The 23,878-nt window shown below is 35.9% G+C and overlaps 1 protein-coding gene across 2 annotated transcripts in view; it reads left to right on the top strand.

The window, feature by feature from the left end:
• The first annotated feature begins 579 nt into the window (after positions 1-579).
• LOC113038149 (low-density lipoprotein receptor-related protein 8-like) overlaps positions 580-23,878 on the top strand; it is a 79,888-nt gene continuing 56,589 nt past the window's right edge. For both annotated transcript variants that reach the window (XM_026195384.1, XM_026195378.1), the window contains exons 1-3: positions 580-736; positions 1,233-1,364; positions 21,457-21,579. In XM_026195384.1, the coding sequence (XP_026051169.1) occupies positions 670-736; positions 1,233-1,364; positions 21,457-21,579 (322 nt within the window). In that variant the 5' untranslated portion in view covers positions 580-669. The remainder of the gene's footprint in view (positions 737-1,232; positions 1,365-21,456; positions 21,580-23,878) is intronic.

Below are 23,878 nucleotides of genomic sequence, written 5' to 3'. Positions count from 1 at the left end.
AATTTACACATTTTTTTTTTTCAGTGGTTAAGTTACTGGAGAATGTTTTACAAGAAAATATTATTATTTTTTTTTATTTTTTTTTTTCTTGAAAATTGTGTGTAGCCTAATTCAGTGTGGTACTTGCCATTTCATTGTAAATAGGCTAACTGTGAAATTATTGGCAAATATTTTTTAATTATTATTTTTTTCAAAAAATTTTTTATTTTTTTTTGCTAAACAATCATCCTACCTTAACTCGGTAATAAATAAATTAACAAATTGAAAGTAAACATATATATATATATATATATATATATATATATATATATATATATATATATATATATATATATATATATATATATGTGTGTGTGTGTGTGTGTGTGTGTGTGTGTGTATGTATATATAATTATGCCTTGTTAATAATGGGGATTTTTTTTTTAATGCTAAAATACCATATAATAATAAATAATAACAATACCATAATTATTGCATTGTTTTGACTTCATCATGCCTCATTTGTTTGATCGCACACTATCCTTCAGTGCAGTTATTATTCATACTCGCTTACGTTTGATGTCGTCACTGGTTCAAATATTGCCAGTGATCCATTGGAGATTCAGTGAAGGAGCGACGCCATCCGGACGCGCTTTTGTTTGTGGATCAACACTCTGACCCTTTTCGGAAATGTGGACAGAAATTGGGAAATTAATATTTTTGCATTTTTTACTGTCGGAATTATACTCGGCAAAAGGTTTGTCATAATTCTTTTCTTGAAATGAAATCATCCGGAGCTTTTTTTCAGTAGACTGAGTGAATGATGCTGTGTTGGTAATATCGTGGGTGCGCGAGACTAAACACTCTTGATGCCACGGGCACATTGCAGTCTTGTTTCCACATTTCTGCCCACACAAAGCACTTGTTTAAAAAGGTAGTTTATAACACGAGTCAAATTTTAAAGGAGGATTATTTGGCAGCATTTGCATTGTTTAATGAGCATCACCATCCGAACAGAAACATGTTCGTCTGAAACAGCACTGAGCGAAAGATAAAGATTTGTGGGGGTTTCCTTCGTTTTCTTTGTCATGGCTTGATTCCGCGTGTAGTAATAGCTGTGCCGCGTTGTGTGTTTGGATTCGCTCGGGTCAGTCATGTGTTATCGTGCAGTAGTAGATATATTGTGATCTGTGCAGGACAGATGTGTGTTATCTGTCGTGGGTGACTGTAATTCTCTTCGCCGTCGTTCACAGGTGCTGAAACTGGCGCTGACACGGAGTGCGAGGATGGACAGTTTCAGTGCAACAATAAGAGATGTATTCCCACCATATGGAGATGCGATGATGATGATGACTGCTCTGACAACAGCGATGAGGAGAACTGCCGTGAGTAGCGTTCACTCTCAATGAGAGCAGCCGTGCAGAAAGAGAGGTCAACCGCGGAGCACACGCATCAGCATTCATTCTGTGTTTAGTTACTTCTGAGAATTTTTTTTTTTTAAACAATAACTTTTCGCTTTTGTCTTAACTGACGTCTGTGCATTTGTGACAGACGACACAAGAAAACATCAAAACTATGTGTGTGTGTGTGTGCATATTAGACACACTGTAAACACAAAACATATTTATATGGCGATATGCCTATGTCAGTTCGATTTCCACTTTATCAATATACAGTAAAAACAATAATATTGTGCCATGTTATTACAATGACTGTTATTTAAAATAACTATTTTCTATTTGAATATATTTTAAGAATTTTCAGCATCATTACTCCCATCACTGTTCCCAAAGAACAATTCTTATTATTATCATTATAATGTTTCCAGTATTCTTTAATGATATGTGTGTGTGTGTGTGTGTGTGTGTGTGTGTGTGTATATATATATATATATATATATATATATATATATATATATATATATATATATATATATATATATATATATAGCTCAGAATGTCATTTTATTTATAACAGCTTAACATTAAATATTTATTTGGCAATACTAATATTATTAATCTATATAAGATCACACACTTTTTTTTTTTTTTTTTTTACAGAGTAACTGAACAGTAACTGAAAGACTTTTGAAATTTACTGCTTCTGATTTGACTGTTTTTGGAGCATAACTATAAGAACAAAAACTGTGGAATTCACCCAGCCAGACTTTTCCCTGCATTGGTCTCTCATTAGACGGTTAATTGCAGTACAAGACCATTCCATGCACATGTGTTCTGTACAGTAACTTTCTCACGTACTGTACTTTTAAGAGGTTTTGGTCAAGTGTGTCTTGCCTCATTGCATCTGGGTATTTTTAAGGGCTCCAAGCTGAAAACAGGTCAAAGTGAGTGCTTGTTTTCTTAAGCAATTTATGTGTCACCGCATTGAGTTGACTGTTGTGTCTGCTCCTTCAATTGCTCTCAACAAAGGGCAGTCATGCAGTCTGAAGTTATTGCATTTAAGCGATGCAACATGTCCATGTGGGATCCTGTCTGTCATAATAGGGAAATGTTTTTTTTCCTCCAAGCACATAGTTAGGTACTGTAGATAAAAAAATAAAAATAAAAAAAAAGTTAATGTTTTATATATATATAATAGTTTCTGGATCCTGATCTATAATTCCACTCCTCGTTCTAACAAATATTGACAGAGACACTGCTGACTGCTTCCCATCCCAACCTCCCGTTTTCCCTTTATCCTCCCCCTATACCAGCATCGCCACCCCATGTCAAATCCCTCGGATTCATCCGCACGCAGTCTATATGTCCGCCTCTAATGCATTACAAGGCCATGTGTATGTGTAGGATCATGTGATGAGTTCTTGATTCCTGACCTGTCTTCTCCATAGCACACACTGGCCAACGCAGCCATTTGATCGTGTGTCATGAAGATGAGTCATATTTGTCAGACTTACTGAGTCATGCTGAACTGTCTTTCTGCAGTATAAAATGATTAATAATCTGAGACTGAGAGTGTAAAATGAGTCATAAGTGATAAATGTAATAAGCAGCTTTAGGTTTCAGCAGCTATACAGCTTCAGGACCCAGATTTTACTTTCGAGCTTGACCCATATTTGTTTATAATATACAAAAATAAACAGAAATGTCCTTAAAATCCAACATAGTAATTTATTACTATTACTTTTGGCCCATTTTCAGGTCCTGAAGCACCACACTGTGCAGCAGAGTATATTAATAGTTATATCTGCAGTAATCTACTTTTTTAGGTTTTTATTAATGTAAAACTTGGTTAGAATATTTGCTTGTAAGCTTGTCTGTATGTACACTACAGATTAAATTAAATGTATGCATTTAGCAGATGCTTTTATCCAAAGCGACTTACAGTGCATTCAGGCTATCAATATTTACCTAGCATGTGTTCCCGGGGAATCGAACCCCAAAGCTTGACAACGCAATGTGCTACCAATTGAGCTACAGGAACATTACAGATCAAAATTTGGTGTCAATATTTTTTTTTTAATGAATGAAGTTTTATTCAGGAAAAATGCATTAAATTGATCAAAAGTTCCAGTAAAGAAATGCATAATGTTACAAGAGACTTTTATGTCAAATAAATGCTGTTCGCTATAACTTGCTATTTACCAAAAAAAAAAGAAAAAAAAGAAAGCACAACCATTTTGATTAATATGAAATGTTTTTGCTGAATAGTCAGCTTTTTAATGTAAAAGCTATTTGACTAAACAGATGGATATTTGATCCTGATCCAAAATTCCACACCTTGTTCTACTAAAACTGACACGGAAAACAAAAAGAGCTGAGCTGTGCCAATGCTGTTCATCCAACATTTTAAGCTCTTTTTTTATTCTCTCATGATTATAATGCAAAGGTCAGGAAACCAGCTAGATTAGTTCATAAAAATGCAGTTTCAAACCATATGTGTTGTGTATGTTCAAATGAGGGTTCTCTTTTTGTCAAGAGAATTTATTTTTAAACTGTGTCATTTTGGGACGTGATTTGGTATGAACAGTAATGACAGAGGAGGCAGGAAGTCTTCCTTCATCTCAGAGACAAGCATATGTTCATATGCGTTTCTGTGTTTGATACATTTCCTCCTGCTTTAGAAAAACAACATACATGTGCATCTCAATAAATTAAAATGTTGTGGAAAAGTTCCTTTATTTCAGTAAATCAATTCAAATTGTGAAACTTATATATTAAATAAATTCAGTGCACATAGACTGAAGTAGTTTAAGTCTTTGGTTCTTTTAATTGTGATGATTTTGACTCACATTTTAACAAAAACTCAATTAGAAGTCAACAAATTAGAATACTTCATAAGAACAATAAAAAAAAAAAAAATTATTAGTGAATTTTTGGCCTTCTGGAAAGTATGTTCATTTACTCTACATGTACTCAATACTTGGTAGGAGCTCCTTTTGCTTTAATTACTGTCTCAGTTCAGTGTGGCATGGAGGTGATCAGTTTGTGGCACTGTTGAGGTTGTCTGGAAGCCCAGGTTTCTATAACAGGTCTGGTGAGTTTGCTGGCCAGACAAGCACGCCAACACCATGGTCACTTACCCAACTTTTGGTGCTTTTGGCAGTGTGGGAAGGTTAAAATTAAATCAGCATCTTTAAAAAGCTGGTCAGCAGAAGAAATCATGAAGTGCTCCAAAATTTATTGGTAAACGGGTGCAGTGACTCAAAAGACACAATGGACCAATGCCAGCAGATGACATTGCACCCCGAATCATCACAGAATGTGGAAATTTAACACTGGACTTCAAGCAACTTGGGCTATGAGCTTCTCCACCCTTCCTCCAGACTCTAGGACCTTGGTTTCCAAATGAAATCCAAAACTTGCTCACATCTGAAAAGAGGACTTTGGACTAGCCCAGGTAAGACGCCTCTGATGTTGTCTGTGGTTCAGCAAATTCCTAGACACGTCTGTGTGTGGTGGCTCTTGATACCTTTACCTCAGCCTCAGTTCATTCCTTGTGAAGTTCACTCAAATTCTTGAATCGATTTTGCTTGACAATCCTCATAAGGCAGCGGTTCTATAGGTTGGTTGTGCATCTTTTTCTTCCACACTTTTTCTTTGCACTCAACTTTCTGTTAACATGCTTGGATACAGCACTCTGATAACAATCAACTTCTTTGGCAATGAATGTTTGTGGCGTACCCTCCTTGTGAAGAGTGTCAATGATTGTCTTCTGGACAACTGTCAGATCAGCAGTCTTCCCCATAATTGTGTAGTCCAGTGAACCAAACTGAGAGACCTTTTTGAAGGCTCAGGAAACCTTTGCAGGTGTTTTGAGTTGATTAGCTGATTGGCATGTCACCATATTCTAATTTGTTGACATAGTGAATTGGTTGGTTTTCGTTAAATGTGAGCCAAATCATCACAATTAAAAGAACCAAAGATTTAAACTACTTTAGTCTGTATGCATTGAATTTATTTAATACACAAGTTTAACAATTTGAGTTGAATTACTGAAATGAACTTTTCCATTACATTCTAGTTTATTGAGATACACCTGTATTTCCAAACGATACTGGATGTAAAATTTAAAGGCTTTATTTCAAGAACACTGAATGGCTGTTTCCAACATGTCCACAGGATGGCTTACAAATAAAGTCTAATGATACTACATGATACTACCAAATAGAGTATGGCAGGTGATACTGAAATGCGACCCTTTCACTATCACCATAGCAAGCCACCCCATGTGGTCTTTACATAGCTGAAGCTTGAGTCTGTGGGCACCTCAAGATACATTTCCCTCCGTCTGTCCTAAAATTATTTTGTATTTGGCTCGAGTGTGAGTTTGTGTGTAGACTCCCACTCAATGCTGGAAAACCACTCAAAGGCCACCACAGAGAGAGACCTGTAGGGATCAGCAGAATAAAAGAGCAAAACCGGAGGAGAGTAAGATGAAAGATTTGATGTTTGGAAAAGAATGAAAAGAAATAAGAAACAGCAGTAATTCAAAACAGAGCGGAGCGAGAAATAACCCACAGCACTGAACAGTGATCTTTAAAGCTGGACTCTGTGCAACAGGATGTTATTGAAAAGAAGGCATCTCTGGAAGATTTCTGTAGCAGATTGTGAAGAGCAAAGATCCTAATAATGATAAAAGGCTCATGGTGTGTCTGCATTCTCGATATAAGATGTTCACATAACTATACGTATCTACTGAATTTTTATTTAAAAAAGAAAAGAAAATTACATTACAAATATGACTATACAGTTATATTATACATAACTTATGCACAGATTTTGTAGCATTTAATATTTTTGGCTTGAAGATGCTCAACTAGTAATTTTTCTTGAGAGTTTCTTGCACTTTATGTAATTCCATTTACATACGCATTTTCCATCCTCCCGCTGCTCCTTAGAATTCAAGTTAACCTGAAATCACAGTTTCACTTTCTAAGTGCATGTTCCTGGTTGATTGCACAGAATGCAGTGCACATAAGTAAATGGTCTACTATTAAAACCCTTAAAATGTTTTACAATTTACATTTGGCATTACTGTAATGCAAAGTCCACAGTGTCATTCTTACAACTGTAACAGTGATTAATTACCAAGCTCCTAACAAGCATTGCACTACCTTTAACAATGCAAAATAATTTATTTAGATTTAAAAAAATGATTTCAAAACTGTATTTGAACTGAAAAAAACAAAAAGTCTTCACAGTATTGAGAATTCATGAAAAATATTAAAGAAAGCAAATACCAGATGCACTTAATAGTGAAATTAAATAATGCAATGTAATTTTGGGGTGAAAAGATTTAAATAGTCTTGAAAATATAATCACAACAAAAACAAATATATGTTACATATTTCCAGCCCCTCCTTCCAAATGAAAAAGACAAATCCAGAAAAATCTATGATGTTTCTTTTACCCCAGTTTGATTCCTACAGGACTTCACTGTAAAGTCACTGACTTCACTGAGTAAGCATTCTCAGATTTGACTCATATAAGTCTTTTCATTTGAATACCTGCATCAGGCCTTTGTGGGGTTAGTGCTCTTATCCTTACAGCAGATTATCAGTCCCCTCCTGTGTGATCCGGGTTCATGAGTCAGCGCCTCGATGTGGCTATTAGGAACTCAGTGGTTCAAATCCACCCATTATCTGTGATTAGTCAGGGTGATGCTGCGGGAAGATTAGTGCATTATGAGTAGGAGATCTTAACATCGACATCAAGAAATAGCACAGAATCAGCTCACACCGATTTATCTGATGCAGAACAAATATCTGTTTCATATATGCAGTTGTGTGTTCTTGAATATCTCTAATCTTTCAGAGGACTGAAAATGTGTTATGCTAATATTCTAAGAGGTCAAACTTGATATTCATCTTAGTTTCTCATATATCAGTCAAAAATCTGTTAAACACTTTTTAAAGTAACGAGCTACACCACTGCAGTCTTAAAAATAAATGTTTTATTGGCTTTGACGGTTCCATAAAGAACCTTTAAGATCCAGTTTTTCAATTCCCCAAAAAGTTATTTATCTTGAAAAAAAAAATGTTTCTTTTAAGAACTGCTCATTGAAAGGTTCCCAAAATGGCTCTCCTTTTGAAACCTTTATTTTGAAGAGTGTTAATGAAGTTTCTAGGTTTGGTAACTGCCAAATTCAAGTCAAAGTTCACCTGAAAGGAGGCAGTCACACTGCCTGCATCATTTACCCATCAGTGTGATAATGCTCGCCTATCGTGTTCACAAGTGTTTCATGAGATTGGGTCAGACTGTTGAAACAGACAGACTAATTGCAAAGTAAACAGCTCACCCACTCAGATATCATCACTGTCAGTCATATCTGAATCACATTGATCTTGAAATGATGATCTGTGAGTGAGCACTCTGCTCTGTTAAATTAAAGCTGCACCTCTGTACCCGCGACCATCATGACACCTGTAGTGTTTACAGCCGAGTTATTGACTAATGGTCCAAAAATAAAGTGTGTGTTAAAAATCTATCTACCCACTAGCCAAATGCATATAAATGATGCTGGTTTTACTTGAGGAAAATCAATCAGACAGTAGGCGTCTGTTTACATTTGGGATTTCTTTAGTCTTGTGAGAGGCGGCCGTTAAATTCATGTGTCTCTTAATGTTTTCTGTAAATCACAGTTACTGGAGCAAACACTACGAAAATACACAATACATCTAGAGTGATGCAGGTCAGGTTAGGACTGGATGATTAATTGAAAAGTAATCGAAATCGAAATTCAGAACCTCTAACCGACTAAATTTTCCCATGTCGGTTATTTCGTTTTTTTAATCCTAATACTTCCCCCTTAAAAGCATACTACCACGTGTGTAGCCACATGACTCTGCCCCGTTCAATCAGTGGCATAAAAGCAAAACACGGAGGTGAATGCCGGTTAAACACATAGTGATGGCTCGCAAGCGGTGTGCCTTGCGTCTTCACTAAACTTTGTCAGTTCGGTCCATATGATGAGTTTAAGGTTGAATGTGTTGGAAATGTTCAGGTTATAATCTGGCTCTTAAAAAACGAAAACGAAAAAGCATATTTTTAGGATTTTTCATATATATACATATATTTTTTTTACTCTGTGATATTATTTTCTGGACAATTAAGCAACTATAATTCCCAAAGTCTCATTACTATACTTCATCTGGACATTTTAATTTTTATTATCATTTACTATTAAAGCTGCAGTAGACAGTGTTGGGAAAGTTCACTTTCTACATGAACTAGTTCAAAGTTCAATTCACAAATTTAAAAATGAACTAGTTCAGTTCATAGTTCAAACTAAAAGTTTACAGTTCCAAAAATGAACTAGTTCATAGTTCTTTTTTCAATATGTTGCTGCAAGCTATTCTTTTTCAAAATTATTGCAACAGCCCATATAGAATCACAGACAGCAATTATTTGATCAGTTTTAAAAATGAAGCTATGCGTCAGATTTCATCTTCATATCCAATTTTGAATCCTTATCCAACCAGGGTTTACATTAGGATTGAGGGGACAGCATTTCCCCATTGTTGCTTTAATGCTTTGTTTCCTATTCTCACTGACCTTGTCATAAACATCATAAAATTATTTTAAATGATCATACGCCTTCTTGTTACATGCTGCTGTCGCCTCCATGTTTTTTTTTTTTTTTTTTGATGACGTGGCGTCACGCATGCTGCGGACGGCGGTGCGACACTGGTGGTGTTGCCAGATTGGGTGTTTTTTTTCGCTACATATTAAAACCCGTTTATGGTTTGTTTTAGCCGGTTTTTCGCCTGGAAGGCTTTATAGAAATCTGGCACCCTATTGAATGAAGTTAACCTGAGAGAGCGTGCCATTCACAGACACCAGAATGAGTTGACAGTAACGTTCATCAGGCAGTAATACAGCACGTTCAGTTCACGTTCGCCCAAAATATGAACGAGTTCATGAACTATCGTTCAATGAACGCGTTCAGGCACAACACTGGCAGTAGGTAACTTTTGTAAAAATATATTTTTTACATATTTTTAAACCTGTCATCATGTTCTGATAGTAGAAAATGAGACAGATAATCTGTAAAAAAAAATCAAGCTCCTCTGGCTCCTCCCAGTGTCCTATTGCCATTTGCAGAAAGTCATCCGCTCCCTGTAAGAAATAACCAATCAGAGCTGCGGCCCGTAACTTTGTTTGTGTTCAAAATGTAGAAAAATGTATATAATAAGCGAGTACACCATGAATCCATTTTCCAAACCGTGTTTTTAGCTTGTCCTGAATCACTAGGGTGCACCTATAATAAGTGTTTATATTCTGACTATTTTAGATTGCTTCGGGGGAAACCACGGCGGAGTAACCCAGTGCCTTTGTGATTCTACATAGACATAAACAGAGAGAAGTAGTTCCGGCTACGATGTTCTTCCGCAAGACGCAAGCAGTTCTGTGTATTAACCGCTAGAGCGTCAAAAGTTCCCTACTGCAGCTTTAATCTCATGATTCTTATTATTGCAAAGTACTTCTTCGTCTGTATCACAGACAGACAATTTAGTCAATTTATTTGTATTGTGCTTTTCATAATACAAAATTCACACATCAAAACAGCTTTGCAGAAAATCATGATGTTACTGTTTATAATATCTTAATATTTTCATGCCTTATAATTGTATTTAGCAGTTTAGATCTGAGCTGTGGTTACATTATGCGGCAAAAAAATTATCAGGCAGTTGACATTTGCTATATAAATTACCTTATGTTATATTAATATATCCTTTATACTTTTAATATATCACAACTAAAAATGGCTAATCAATGTTTTATGAGAGATAGTCAAATCAAAATGTATTCAGACACCTTTTCACACATCTCACATTATAGTTTATTCGCTATAGTTTTGAAAATGGTAGTAAAATATGACAAGAACTCATAGTTAAACTGTGACAGAACAAATTCATCTTGATAATCTCAGATAACACTTACACAAAACATGGTCAGGGCAAAGTGTATGAGTAATTTTTGGTTCCAAACTTTTTATAAATTTTACTGGTAGTCCACTGTATGAAGAATTGTTGGGTATATTATGGCATAATTTACTTTATTTTGCTGTCCTCACTTAAATGAACTATTGTGTTTTGCACCCTGTAGTAAAAAAATAATAGTGTCTGAATAATTATGTGTGTGTGTGTGTGCTCTTGTTTTGTGACATAATCAGGACACAACTCTGTATAATGACATGGGTATGACACAGCTATTACAAGGAGAGAGTGACTTATGAGGACATAACCCATGTCCCCATTTTTCAAAATGCTTATAAATCATACAGAATGAGTTTTTTTGAGAAAGTACAATTGCACAAAGTTTCCTGTGAGGGTTAGGGTTAGGTGTAGGGTTGGTAAAGGGCGATAGAATATACAGTTTGTACAGTATAAAAACCATTACACCTATGACATGAACCCACTTTTCACAAAAACAAACGTGTGTGTGTGTGTGTGTGTATTTCTAATGAAAGTAATGAGGAATGTTTTTTCTTTCTTTATTATGATATTGTATTGAAATATGTTCTGGTTTTGTGAAAGTTACGAGGGCTTTGTTGGGGCCAGTTCTCATCTGAATTGTCTCACAGGTTATGATTATAGTGTTTATGCTGTGTTTTCCTGTGCACATGTAATTGCAAAGAATTTGCAGTGATTATTGTCTGATCCGTGTTATTAACTTGCAGTATGCCACCCTAGATCAATAACACATCTTTATGACCGAGAGCTCTTGAACGCACAGATCAGTATAGAAATGCAGAATGGTTGCGATTTCAACACCACTGACTACCATCTGTGTTATTTCTCTGCTTTCGTACAAAAATGGAAATGTATCTCAGAATCCCATATTATCTTCTGACATTGATTTTTTTTTTCTCTTAAAATACAATCCATTCCATTACTGATATGTTGAAAATGAGATAAAACTGCCAAAAACACCTAGAAAAAATGTAACATCTCTGCTGACTGAATTTTAAATTGCTTTTGAGATCAAGAAAAGTCGAACAGTCCTCCACAACTCAGCAGACTTCAAAGACCCACTCCAGTCTTTTACGAAAGCACAATTTCTGGTGGCTCAGTCTTTCATCCACTTGCTATTTGTTAACTACTGTGCTTAAGAGGAATCCATAATATTGATCTGCTAAAATGCTCTTTCTGTGTCATATTATCAAAGAGATGGAACCGGTTTCTGGCTATGAATTGGTACACGCCTCTTCTTGCTGGAGACATTTTTGCTTTCAGTGTGGACAGACATATTACTTCTCACTGAAAACCTACTTATCCCATACGGTTTGGCCTCGGTGTAACATGTAATGTTGTTTCAGGCCATTTTACACTGGTGTTAATTCATTGTGTGTATTGCCGTTATTTTGGCAGTATGACAGCATACAGGAAAGCAATCTAACTACTTATTGCCTCTTTATTTCCCCAATATTGGCTTATTGGTCATATGATAATGAAAGCCAACCAGAAAACTACATTGCTTTGCAGATCTGGTTTTATGTGACTCAGCAGAACACAGCCATAGAAATGACCAAATCCTGACTGACCCATTTATTATTAATGCTAAATTAACGGTATTTCTGCGAATATGCACATCGTTGCTAGCGGGCTTAATATAATTATGTAAGTGAAACCGAACTTCTTGTTTGCCAACATTCTCTGATGCCATGTCAGCTGCTCATTATAATATTATTGTAATGTTATCTTGCTATGAAAGTGAATAATGAAAAATAAAATGGTGTAGGATTTACTTGAATAAACTGTAAAACCATTTTTACTCAGACATTTTAATGAATTTAACTGCATGTTTTTAAGTATAGGCTCCACATAATGCTTGGTGGTTTAGTTAGAAATTCTCTAGCAAAATGTATTTTATTTTAAACTATAATTTTAATGCTCATACCTATCCTATTCCTGAGTATGTGTCCAATACAGTATCTGAACATAAGTCAATAACATTGACAGACAACATTTTCTATGAAAATATGTTTATTCAATGTCTGAATTATTGTAAATGTATTCGTTCTTTAAAAGGAAAGCAAAAAAATAAAAATAAAAACTAATACATCTTCCTAATTTCGGTCCGCAATTCTTTTACTCTACCAAAGCAAAACAATAGAGTATAATAATATTTCTAGCAAATATACAGTTCTGGTTAATTAGTATTGCACAGGTTGTACAACGATTATTAATATATCCACTTAATTCAAACGGTGCAATGAATCACATTCAGTCTCTTGTATGTTATGAAAGAAAAGAACTGGCTCCAGTTCACTTAAAGCTGCAGTAGGTAACTTTTGTAAAAATATTTTTTTTTTTTACATATTTGTTAAACCTGTCATTATGTCCTGACAGTGAAAAAATCAAGCTCCTCTGGCTCCTCCCAGTGCTCCTATTGCCATTTGCTGAAAATCATCCGCTCCCTGTAAGAAATAACCAATCAGAGCTGCGGTCCGTAACTTTGTTTGTGTTCAAAATGTAGAAAAATGTATATAATAAGCGAGTACACCATGAATCCATTTTCCAAACCGTGTTTTTGGCTTGTCCTGAATCACTAGGGTGCACCTATAATAAGTGTTTATATTCTGACTATTTTAGATTGCTTCGGGGGTACTGCGGCGGAGTAACCCAGTACCTTTGTGATTCTTCATAGACATAAACAGAGAGAAGTAGTTCCGGCTACAATGTTCTTTCACAAGACGCAAGCAGTTTTGTTTATTAACCGCTAGAGCGTCAAAAGTTACCTACCGCAGCTTTAATGGCCACAGGTGTCGCTAATAACAATGGTTTCTGAATTCTACATAAATCCCCTTAAAGGGATAGTTCACCCAAATAGCAAAATGATGTCATTAATAACTCACCCTCATGTCGTTCCAAACCCGTGAGACCTCCGTTTATCTTTGGAACACAGTTTAAGTATTTAGTCCAAGAGCTCTCAATCCCTCCATTGAAGCTGTGTGTACGGTATACTGTCCATGTCCAGAAAGGTAAGAAAAACATCATCAAAGTAGTCCATGTGACATCAGAGCTCAGTTAGAATTTTTTGAAAAATTTGGTCCAAAAATAGCAAAAACTACGACTTTAATTCAGCATTGTCTTCTCTTCCGTGTCTGTTGTGAGAGAGTTTAAAACAAAGCAGTTTGTTATATCCGGTTCACGAACGAATGATTCGATGAAACCGGATCTTTTTTAACCAGTTCACCAAATCAAACTGAATCGTTTGAAACGGTTCGCCTCTCCAATACGCATTAATCTACAAATTACTTTTAAGCTGTTAACTTTTTTAATGTGGCTGACACTTCCTCTGAGTTCAAACAAACCAATATCCCGGAGTAATTCATTTACTCAAACAGTACACTGACTGAACTGCTGTGAAGAGAGAACTGAAGGTGAACACCGAGCCGAGCCAGACAACGAACGAAAGATTGACTCCTCTGATTTTTCCTCTGATGTTGCTAGTTACAGCCAATAAGCAATAAGTATAAATATTTATTGCCTGGGTGCTTCAATGGCTGCATTTAGCCATTGTTGAGATAAAGTCTTCAGTTCAGTAATACTGAGGCAGACTGTAGCTAAAGTGAAGTGTAATGAATTTGGACCCGTCCCAGTGCAGCTATAACACTTCATTCGGCCTACTACTGCAATACTGCACATCCATACAACCATAAAAAATGCCTTAAAAATCCTAATAACAAACTTCCTTCACTTCCTTTACACCGACTAGTCACTGCGTAGTCCATTGTGTAGTTTTGCACATCCCTAGTTCAATAAACTTGAGAAAACCCTCTTTAAATAGCATAAATGATTATTTTGATGACAGTAGAAGGTTTTTTTTTTTTTTACAGTGCTTCACGTAAATGTGTATTTTATAATAACCTCCTTTGAGAGACCATTAGAGAAGCGGCAGCAGAAAATTACCACTGAGAGTATTAAAGTACACACATTATCGAATCTTAATAGTACTATAATAGTAGATATATCTCTCCAATGCTGTTTTACAAGCACAAATACACACAAGTAAAATAAACCAAATGTGTAAGTAACTATCAGCATCTGTGATACTAAAATATAATGCTTAATTTCCCCCAGGCTGCCAAATATTTATTTTGCATTGTTGATCGTTTTGCATTGTTGAGGCTAAAAGTAAGAGGGATTCTAGGGATTAGATGCGAAGGCATGTCATGGGTTTCAATTCTGATATGTGTAGTATGTCCAATCGTGTGATAGAGACATTTTATGTTTTTAGGATTACACACATAAACATGATTGGGGACAGGCTGTTCTCTGGAGCGGGTATTCAAAGCTCCAGGTATTTCATATTGTCCCTAAACCCTAATTCTGGATTAGACTCCTGTTCAAATCCTGTAGTATTATACATGGGAAGAAGAGGAAATGAGAGTACTTACCAGACTGTATGTCACAGAGCGTGCATTTTATTGTCAAAAGAATCATCAGATTTTGCATTTTCCAGCTCTACTCTGAACAAAGATCTGTGGTTTGCATCAGATGCACTTGGATTCTCAGAGGCTCTTTTTGATTTCTGCTCTAATGAAACAGGGATTTGCGAGTGTTTGCTAACAATAGAGCAGGAGAGTGGAGTGTCAGAAAAGGCCCAGGGGGGGATTTCTGAACTATAGAAGCTCTTCTCACTCGACACCGATGCCCTGACACAAGCCTGCAATCCTGCCTAATACGATTTCATTCCTCAAATGCACACTATTTCATTTCAGGGATGATATTTACCAATGAAATTGCTTGGGCTGAATTTAAATGGGAGACTCAGAAAAAGGCTGTTAAACACACACACAAACACACAAACTATTTTTGTTTTGTGGATGTTTACCTGGAACTGCTCAGGTTCACAGTAGGTTAGGTAGTCTGTACAGAGGCATATTTTTAGGCCTGTGTTGGTTCATCTCAGGCTTTGTCTTTTAAATCACTCTAGAACACGCAGTGATGGAAGACTGCAGGAGCAAAACAAGATTGTCTGCCCTGTTTGACAGAAAGAAGTCTATCTGACTGATGGTGGGCAGGCCTCGGGTGATTACAGCGTCCAGATTACCGGTTTCTTATCTGAAGGTGAAACTCAATGGACTGTAGCACATACAAACTTGCTATTTTGTTTTGATGTGCAGTACTGCTATACCTCTGATCTGACCCAAAACATACTCAACTGCCTCTCTGTCTGTTGCCTTTTAGAAAAAAGTTAGCTACCTAACCAAAAAACTTTCTATAGCATGCAAACCACAACTTCTAATGGACCTTAGTTTGGGTGGATATCATATTAAAGAGATAGTTCACCCAAAAATTCAAATTCTGTCATCATTTATTCACCCTCAAGTTGTTTCTTCTGTTGAACACGAAAGAAGATATTTTGAAGAATGTTGGCAACCAAACAGTCACTGGAAGCCAAAAGGAGAAGAAGAAAAGTAGATGGCCACCAGCAACTGTATCTTATGTTTTATTGTGTCAAACAGAAAAAAGAAATCCATACAGGTTTGGAACAACATGAGGGTGTGTAAATGAAGAATTTTTTTTTGGATGAACTGTACTGTACCTTTAAATTTGAAAACAAGGCTGTAAGGGGAAAAATGTCAGGCCTTTTACATTTCTGCTAAAAAAAAAAACGAATTAAAAGTAAGTAAAACTGATTAAATAGATGTTTAAATATACTCTGATTTATTGTTTTTGGACACTTAATTGCATGTATTATAGTTTGAATTTATATTAAATGCAGTTTTTTGACCCGCTTAAGTAGGTCTTAAGTATATCTTTATATGTAGTTTCAGCATTACTTCAATTGTAAAAGTATGGTTAAAGTGTACTGTTGAATTAACTGACAAGCATTGATGGTAAACTAAAATATACTTTAATGTTATTTTTATTCAGATGGATCACATGTATGTAAATAAATAGTCCCTTTCACACAGTAATACCAGTAAATTGTCGTAAAATTACCGGAATGACTTTACCGGTAAATTCAGAAATGCGCTGTTCACAGTCGACATTCCATTTTTATTCCAGAAAGGCACCATTCACACATCCATTCCAAAATACCGGTAAATTCTGTGACGTCATTAACCTCTAAACAGCTGCGCTTGTATTTGTAAACATGAAGGGGTATATCCGGGCAGTATTTTTGTTGCTGTTACATTTCTGTTTCAAACTTAGCATTCATGCAACTGATTTTGTTACAGACACATCGTAATAGATGACTACAAACCAAAATACTGAACTATAGGAGATAAAATGTTGTCTGTTGTCGCTAGCATCCGAAGACAGCTACCTGCAGCATAAAAAAGGTTGGTGCCTCAGTCAGTGTCGTCTGACTGATTTGATGTGCTTCATCACACGTGTCCTCGGAGACGCTAGTTTGGGGTACCTCTGAATTCAAGCCACTGTTTAGAGCAGTGGTTCTCAACCTTTTTTTTGACTGTGCCGCACTATGTCCAAGTGCAAGTATCACGGGCCGCACACATCATTTCATATTATGTCACCGATACAAACCAACCAGCTTTATAATAGACTATTATAGCCGAAATATTATGATATTTAATCGAGTACATTCATTGAAATAAACACCTGATGCTTTCGGGAGCTGGCCAATTTAGTGAAATTTGGCTTGAAAGGAGCAATAGCACAATGAAGTTGCGAATGTAAATTGCAGTCTGTAAGACGCGCAACATTGCTTTTGTTTTTGACATTGCAGTGTTTTTTATATATATATATATATATATCATATATCAACGTGCAAAACAACATTCAGAACACATTTATTTCTATAGAAGTTTATACAATACATTTGTTTCATAGCAGCTTCAAGTAAATGTTATTATTGTAATATTAATTATGTAACAACCTCAGTTTAATCAGAAAGTAGCTTTACAGAAGACAATAGTGTTTTTATTCAGCTCAGTTTAGTTTAACGTTGATTCAAAAACAATGTCAGTGTTGCAAAGTTCATCAGTTATAAAAAATAAAACAAAATAAATTCAACTATACTGTAAAAAGTGGTAACATGCTATTTTTATTCTAAAGATTTATTCTTACCTGATTGAACCCATAAAAAGATTTGTTGGTATAAATCACTGTATATAGGTTGGTTCAGTGATGTTAAAATTTGAGACTTGACCATTTAATTTAGATTTAACCATTTTTCTTTATATAAAGCAGCTCCACAGCAGACAATAGTGTCATTATTCAGCTCTAATTAGTTCAATGTTGATTCAATTCAGTTGAATAACAAGGTCAATGCTGGAAAGTTCATCAGCAAAATGAATTCAATTCAGCTGAAAGCAGCTTTATAGAAGATACTAATGTTATTGTTCAACACAGTTAAGTTCAGTGTTGTTTTAATTCAGTAGCAGCATTGTTTGTGTGGTGATGTTTTTTGACCACTCACATTTTCTTCATAAAAAAAATAAATAAAATAATAATTTTTAAAATCAGGTCATATTACATATTCTTAAATTTAACAGCTGCGCCTGCAGTCATAGAAAAAAGGGGGCAAACACATTCAACTGACCTAACTGACCTTTTCCTAAGCTCCTTCTTTCAGTGCATAATATTTTGCTTGAGCTGGAATTTTATCTGATGTTTTTCTACTAAATTCAATCATGCAGTAGCATTTCCTAAAAGAAAGAATGTAAACCATTGTATATTATGCTTTTCTTTAAATAAATTATTAAATTATGCAGTAGCATGACTAAATAGACTATAAACTTATTTAGTGTAAAACTGCATTTAAAACAACGCACACAGGCATGCATTAGAAAAGAGTGAAGTGAAAAGAGTGAAAGAGTTGGTCAGTGCTTCTCTAAAGTGAGCCAAAGGGTCTATCATGATTACTGTCTGTTCAATAAATGCGTGCTTCCTGTTGTGAGGGGAAAGAGAGTCTCTGATGTAATGTTCCCATTAGAAACACATTCTCAGATGAGTCAGATGCACAGCTTGAGGATTCGGGGAGTGCTGCAGGTGCATTCCGTCTGATTAGACACGTCACTGTTGGTTGGTTACTGCCCCACACCACACATTGCCTTTACCAGAGTCCAAGGACAATAGGAAGCCTCACAGAGCTGTGGAGAAAGAAAATAATGCAGCATTGCCACAGCAGATCCTTCAGGTTTGTCGACAGGTCTTGTGGAGTTGTGTTAGGATGTTGTGATTGCTGCCCACTGAAGGTCTGTGAGTGTTTGTGAGAAGTCGGCAGGTGGAGAGGAAGCCTCTGTATATAATATCTGCAGCTCCAGACTGTTGTCCATACTCTGATGCATACAGCTCCGTCTGCTCAAATCACTGAATGCAGCACTATTACACAAGCAAAATCGGCATAAAATAAGAATTCAACCTGTCTGTTTTCTAAATGCATGTTACTTATTTTATTGTGAAGAATTCATTCATGCATATTTTAAATGTTTTTCATTTGTCTCTAAAATATCACAGCTTGGTCTTGCAGTCTTTTCTTTAGTTAGTAGGTGAAAAATAAATGACTTCTCCAGTCATTTATTCTGCTTAAACCCGACCCTTTCATAGTTAACAGATCTGAAGGTCAACAACCAACAAATCAACAAGTATTCCCATTAAATACAGTCCCTCCAGAAAAACACGATTATGCGATCGCGTGATTTAATCCATAATCAGCCAAGGGCCGCATATTTATGCGGGGGTCGCATTTTTTAAAATACGCCGCACTTTGGCCGCATAAATTGCCGATTTCAGGAAGCAAAATATGCGGAGGTAGCATGATTTCACAATAATAATAATTTTCGTTGCAAAAAAGTCACATATCTTAGCAGAAAGTTGAAAAATGTTGCGTTTACTTCACACAAGTAAATCGCCATTATTTTCCAACGGGAACCTTATGAAGTGACGTAATTGCGCGACGTGAACATCATCTGTGTAACCCGCGGTGAAACCAGGGTGTAGGACGCAAATCAAAAGACCGCACGAAGCAGTTAAACTCTCTAACCACTAGGCCACGACTTCCCTTATCATAGGAAGTCATAAGAAATGACTCATTACAGTAAGGTAGTAGCCTAGTGAGAACAGGGTGTTGGGGGGGGGGGGGTCACCTTTTTTTCTCTTTTTCATCAGACCGCAGTTTTTGCAAGTTCCCACAATTTCATCGCATAAGATTGCAAAAATATCACGCATATTCCATCGCATTTTTTAAGAAAACCTGCCGCAAAATTAAGGAATTTTGCATTCAACAATCACAAAAATAATCCGCGTTTTTCTGGAGGGACTGTAAATACCACTTAGCATTTTATTTTAAACCAACTGATGTCAGGAAATATTTTATCATGACTGAATTTGTAAAGTCTAAAACTAAATTAAAAACATTCTAAGTTATAAATTAAAAAGCTTTCATTTACATAGTTATTCAAACAGCAAGTAAATTATGGAGAAAGTGAGCAAAGAACATTCACATTAAAGATTATCACTGACTTCACTCAGCCAGAGATTAAGCACTCAGAATCACTGTTATTATCAATGAAGCTGTCCATACACTGTATGATAAATCAAAAGTGAAAGTGAAAGTGATGTGACATTCAGCCAAGTATGGTGACCCATACTCAGAATTCGTGCTCTGCATTTAACCCATCCGAAGTGCACTCACACAGAGCAGTGAACACACACACTGTGAACACACACAGCAGTGGGCAGCCATTTATGCTGCGGCGCCCGGGGAGCAGTTGGTTAAAAAACATAACTTTATTGTGACATTAATTCATGCATCTGTACTTTGTCGCTTACGTTGAGAAAATTTGCGAGAATCATTTAGCACGTGTGCGCAAAAACTTTCAGAGGTTTCAGCGATGACTAATGTGGACGCCTCTGATTGGCCATTGTGTTCATAAACTCAACAGAATCATGCGTGATTGTTTATAATGTGCAACGCTGTAAAAAAGCATACAAATTAATTGTGATGTGACATGAGCTGGTTTAAATCTATCACAGAAATCAGTACTTTTAGTTTCGTGATTCAAGTATTATAGCATTTTCTTTGTTTTGTTTTTTGAAACCAGCGGAACTCCAAGTAAATTTTTTGGACTTTATGGGGGTCCCTTGATGCTTATGGGAGATCCAGGACCCCATCCCCAGCCCCCCCTCAATTCAAACACTGATTATCATTTAGTAAATCAGCATGAAATTTCCAATATCCTTAGAAGATTCTTATTTTGTTTTACAATTAAATCAATCACACAATAATCTGTTAAGGGGGCACCTGAAATATTTAGTTTCATAACTTGAAAGAATATCAGATCCAAGCCAACAATCGGTTCTCGATTTTGAAGTGGCAATTGGTTCAAACCATGAAAAGTGTCTGACAGTGGGGTTACATTTTCTCCTTATAGCAGTTAAGGAATTTGATAAACAGAAGTCTTGAAGAATATTGTTCATATGAGAAATACTACATAAAGAAGGATGTCTAGCTATATATTCATCCGGTTATAATCATGTTATTATCACCACCAATCACCATATCTAGCTTTGAGGTCATTTATGACATTTGTTACAGCCTACAAAAGATCCTTGTTCTGGGAGTGAACATTATACACAAATAAAAAAGAAAAATATTTTGTGTGTAAGACTATTGCAAGCCATTGGCCATCCACATCAGCCTTGTGAGTAATCATTTTACCTGGGAATTTATTTACACCCACAGACTCATTCGACTGATTTGGCTTCTCTTTTCAGGACTTGGACAGGACTTTTCATACTTGGTGGGGATAAATTTTAACATGATCTGCGATGACGTCACAATAGTGTTAATTGATGTGCTATAAACGTGTTAGTTTATCATACTAAAAAAATCAATTTTGATTTCATGAGGACTTTAAATGTTCCTTCTTCAGTTTACATCATGGAATTATTATTATTATTATTATTTATTAATCTTTCGTTTTTAAATACCAGATCATTTCAATGTGGTCCCTGACTTCTGCATCGCTCTATATGGATGCTTGTTGGTTAGAGAGTGTACAAACCTTTAACTCTCTCTTTTCTTTCTCCAGTGAAGAACACATGTGCTCCCTCAGAGTTTTTGTGTGCAAATGGTCAGTGTGTTCCTGGGCGTTGGCGATGTGACGGAGAACCTGAGTGTCCGGACAGATCGGATGAGGCGGATGCTACCTGCAGTAAGTCACATCATAAAAATCTTATCGCTTTAAGTTTATCTATTTAAAGCAGCGTCTCTCAACCTTTTGGATTTCAAGATATGTCTTTGTCCGAGATTATATTTTAAGGCTCTTCTAGTTTTTAATAATTTTAAGATTGGAAATGTGGAAGTTTGTCGAGGCCCAGTGTTGAGAAATACAATTGTTTGCGAAATCAAGCACAATCATGTTTATAGTCTGGCACTAATGGAAGTCAGCAAATAGTGGCAGCATTAAAAGAATCATATACACAACTTCCAACATCCAATTACATGTTTTTAAACAGAAGATTTAATATAAGTGCTTTAATATAAATACAAGCTGCACATTTAAGTTGATTAAGCCTCTACAATGCATTGCCACTGAACTGAATCAACACTGAACTAATTAGAGCTGAACAAAGACTCTATTGTCTTGTGTGGAGCTGCTTTATACGCTGAAAATAGGGGCAACCTAAAATGGTAATATCTAAATTAAATGGTAACAAAAATGATTTAACATCACTGGACCAACCTATAGTAAGTTATACCAACAAAACAAGCCTCTAGAATAGAACCATCTATAATGCATTACTGTCACATGTGGCACATGTAAAATCTCTTTTTTTTCTTTGGTAATCCAAGGGGTTAAACTTGTATTGAACCCAGAAGATACCTTTAGGCTACTTATAATAAACACGCCGCTGTAAACCACACCTGAAGTGGAGTCGGCCTCTCAGTCACTGATTGGCCACCCAGTGTGTTTGTTGTGCAGCAGCTTGATTATGTTTGTCTGATATTTGGTCTGATTTATCCAGTAAGTGTTGTTTCCTCTCTGAATGAAAATCAAATGTGATCTTGTAGTGTTCATATAGCATCAAGGCATGTACACTGAATTAATTCATGGCTTTGTGACCGTATTCAAGGTTCAAAATCAGAGTGTGAACTTACAGTAGAAGCAACATAGAATTCATTATTTCCAATGGATTTCGTGCCCTTGGAACAAGTTATAAGGTTGTTATTTTATTCAGGGGAAGTTCACCGGGTCAGCTCATCTAGTATTTATTTAATAAAATTCCATCTTTTGCCGTTGTATGTGCTCTTGACTCATGAATGATTCAGTCGCCAATCCCAACCAGTTGAGAAATATCTGTTCAGTGATATATTCAGTGGGAAAACATGATATTAAAGTGATATTAAAAGAATGGGCTGTGTATGCTAAATTCCATTAAAGATGAATGAGTGAAAAGCTAAATTCTGCCCTAACATGAAACTTAATTACGGTAAAACAGAAAAAAAAGTTGGGAGACAAAAAAAAAATTTTTTTTCCTGTGGCACATACCATTATTTGATATATTTGTCCATACTTACTTTTAAGTATGTTAATACGTAAGAAAGAATCTAGCATTTCTGGACTGAAGCATGAAGCATAAGATTATTATACAGTACACAATAGTTCCAACTCTAAATTCTGATTAGAACAGCTCAAAGCCATTGTAAACGTACACCTGTGACCACACATCATCTGAATTATATATTAATACGCCAAGTTGCTGCATGGCTTGGCAGCTGTAAACAGTCTAATGAATTAATGAACCAGGCAGAGGAACTAAAGTCTTCACGCTCAACATCTGGGACACAAAATCTCATTTAAACCTGGAAAAAGCGGAAAGTTTTAGGATAAAAAAATAAGTACTAGAAAGTTATGACATAATATTTAAGATTCTGCAGTATTTAGTTGTTTAATAAGACGACACCCTTCCCAATAAAGTAAAAAATATATATATTAGCAATATAATAATACATATAACTATTTATTGGCTTTTTACCTTATTACTTTTGCTTTCTCCAGCTGCCATAGTACTTAAGTTGTTTCAGTGTGTTCAGCTGAGCACATGAGTACATCAGTTCACTCAAACATTACATTCTTTCAAACAGGTTTAGTCTGTCAAATAGACCTCTTGTGGCTGTTTTGACAGGTGAAAAAATAGACACGGATCACATTGATTTAATGTGTATTTTCTGAATGGCACAATAAAACCATGGCCGTGTTTCCATGACTACAGTACGGTGGCATCTGTAGGTGAGGAGCGCAGCTGTACAAAATGAAACGTCATCTTAGATTGACTGCAGTTCAGATATGAGCCGTCCCAGCGGTATTTCTGCTCTTTCCGCTCCATGTCTGCATTAACTTCAGCAGAAAGAGATCATCATGTTCTTTCATGTTCGTTTTGTGGATGCCAGTGATGTAGACAGAAATAATAAGTAATTTACTTCCAGCTAATGCATGTGCATATTATTGT

The sequence above is a fragment of the Carassius auratus genome, chromosome 2 (genome assembly GCF_003368295.1).
Source record: "Carassius auratus strain Wakin chromosome 2, ASM336829v1, whole genome shotgun sequence".
NCBI lineage: Eukaryota > Metazoa > Chordata > Actinopteri > Cypriniformes > Cyprinidae > Carassius > Carassius auratus.
Note: the sequence above shows the minus strand (reverse complement) of the source record. Positions and strands in the feature narration are given on the sequence as shown.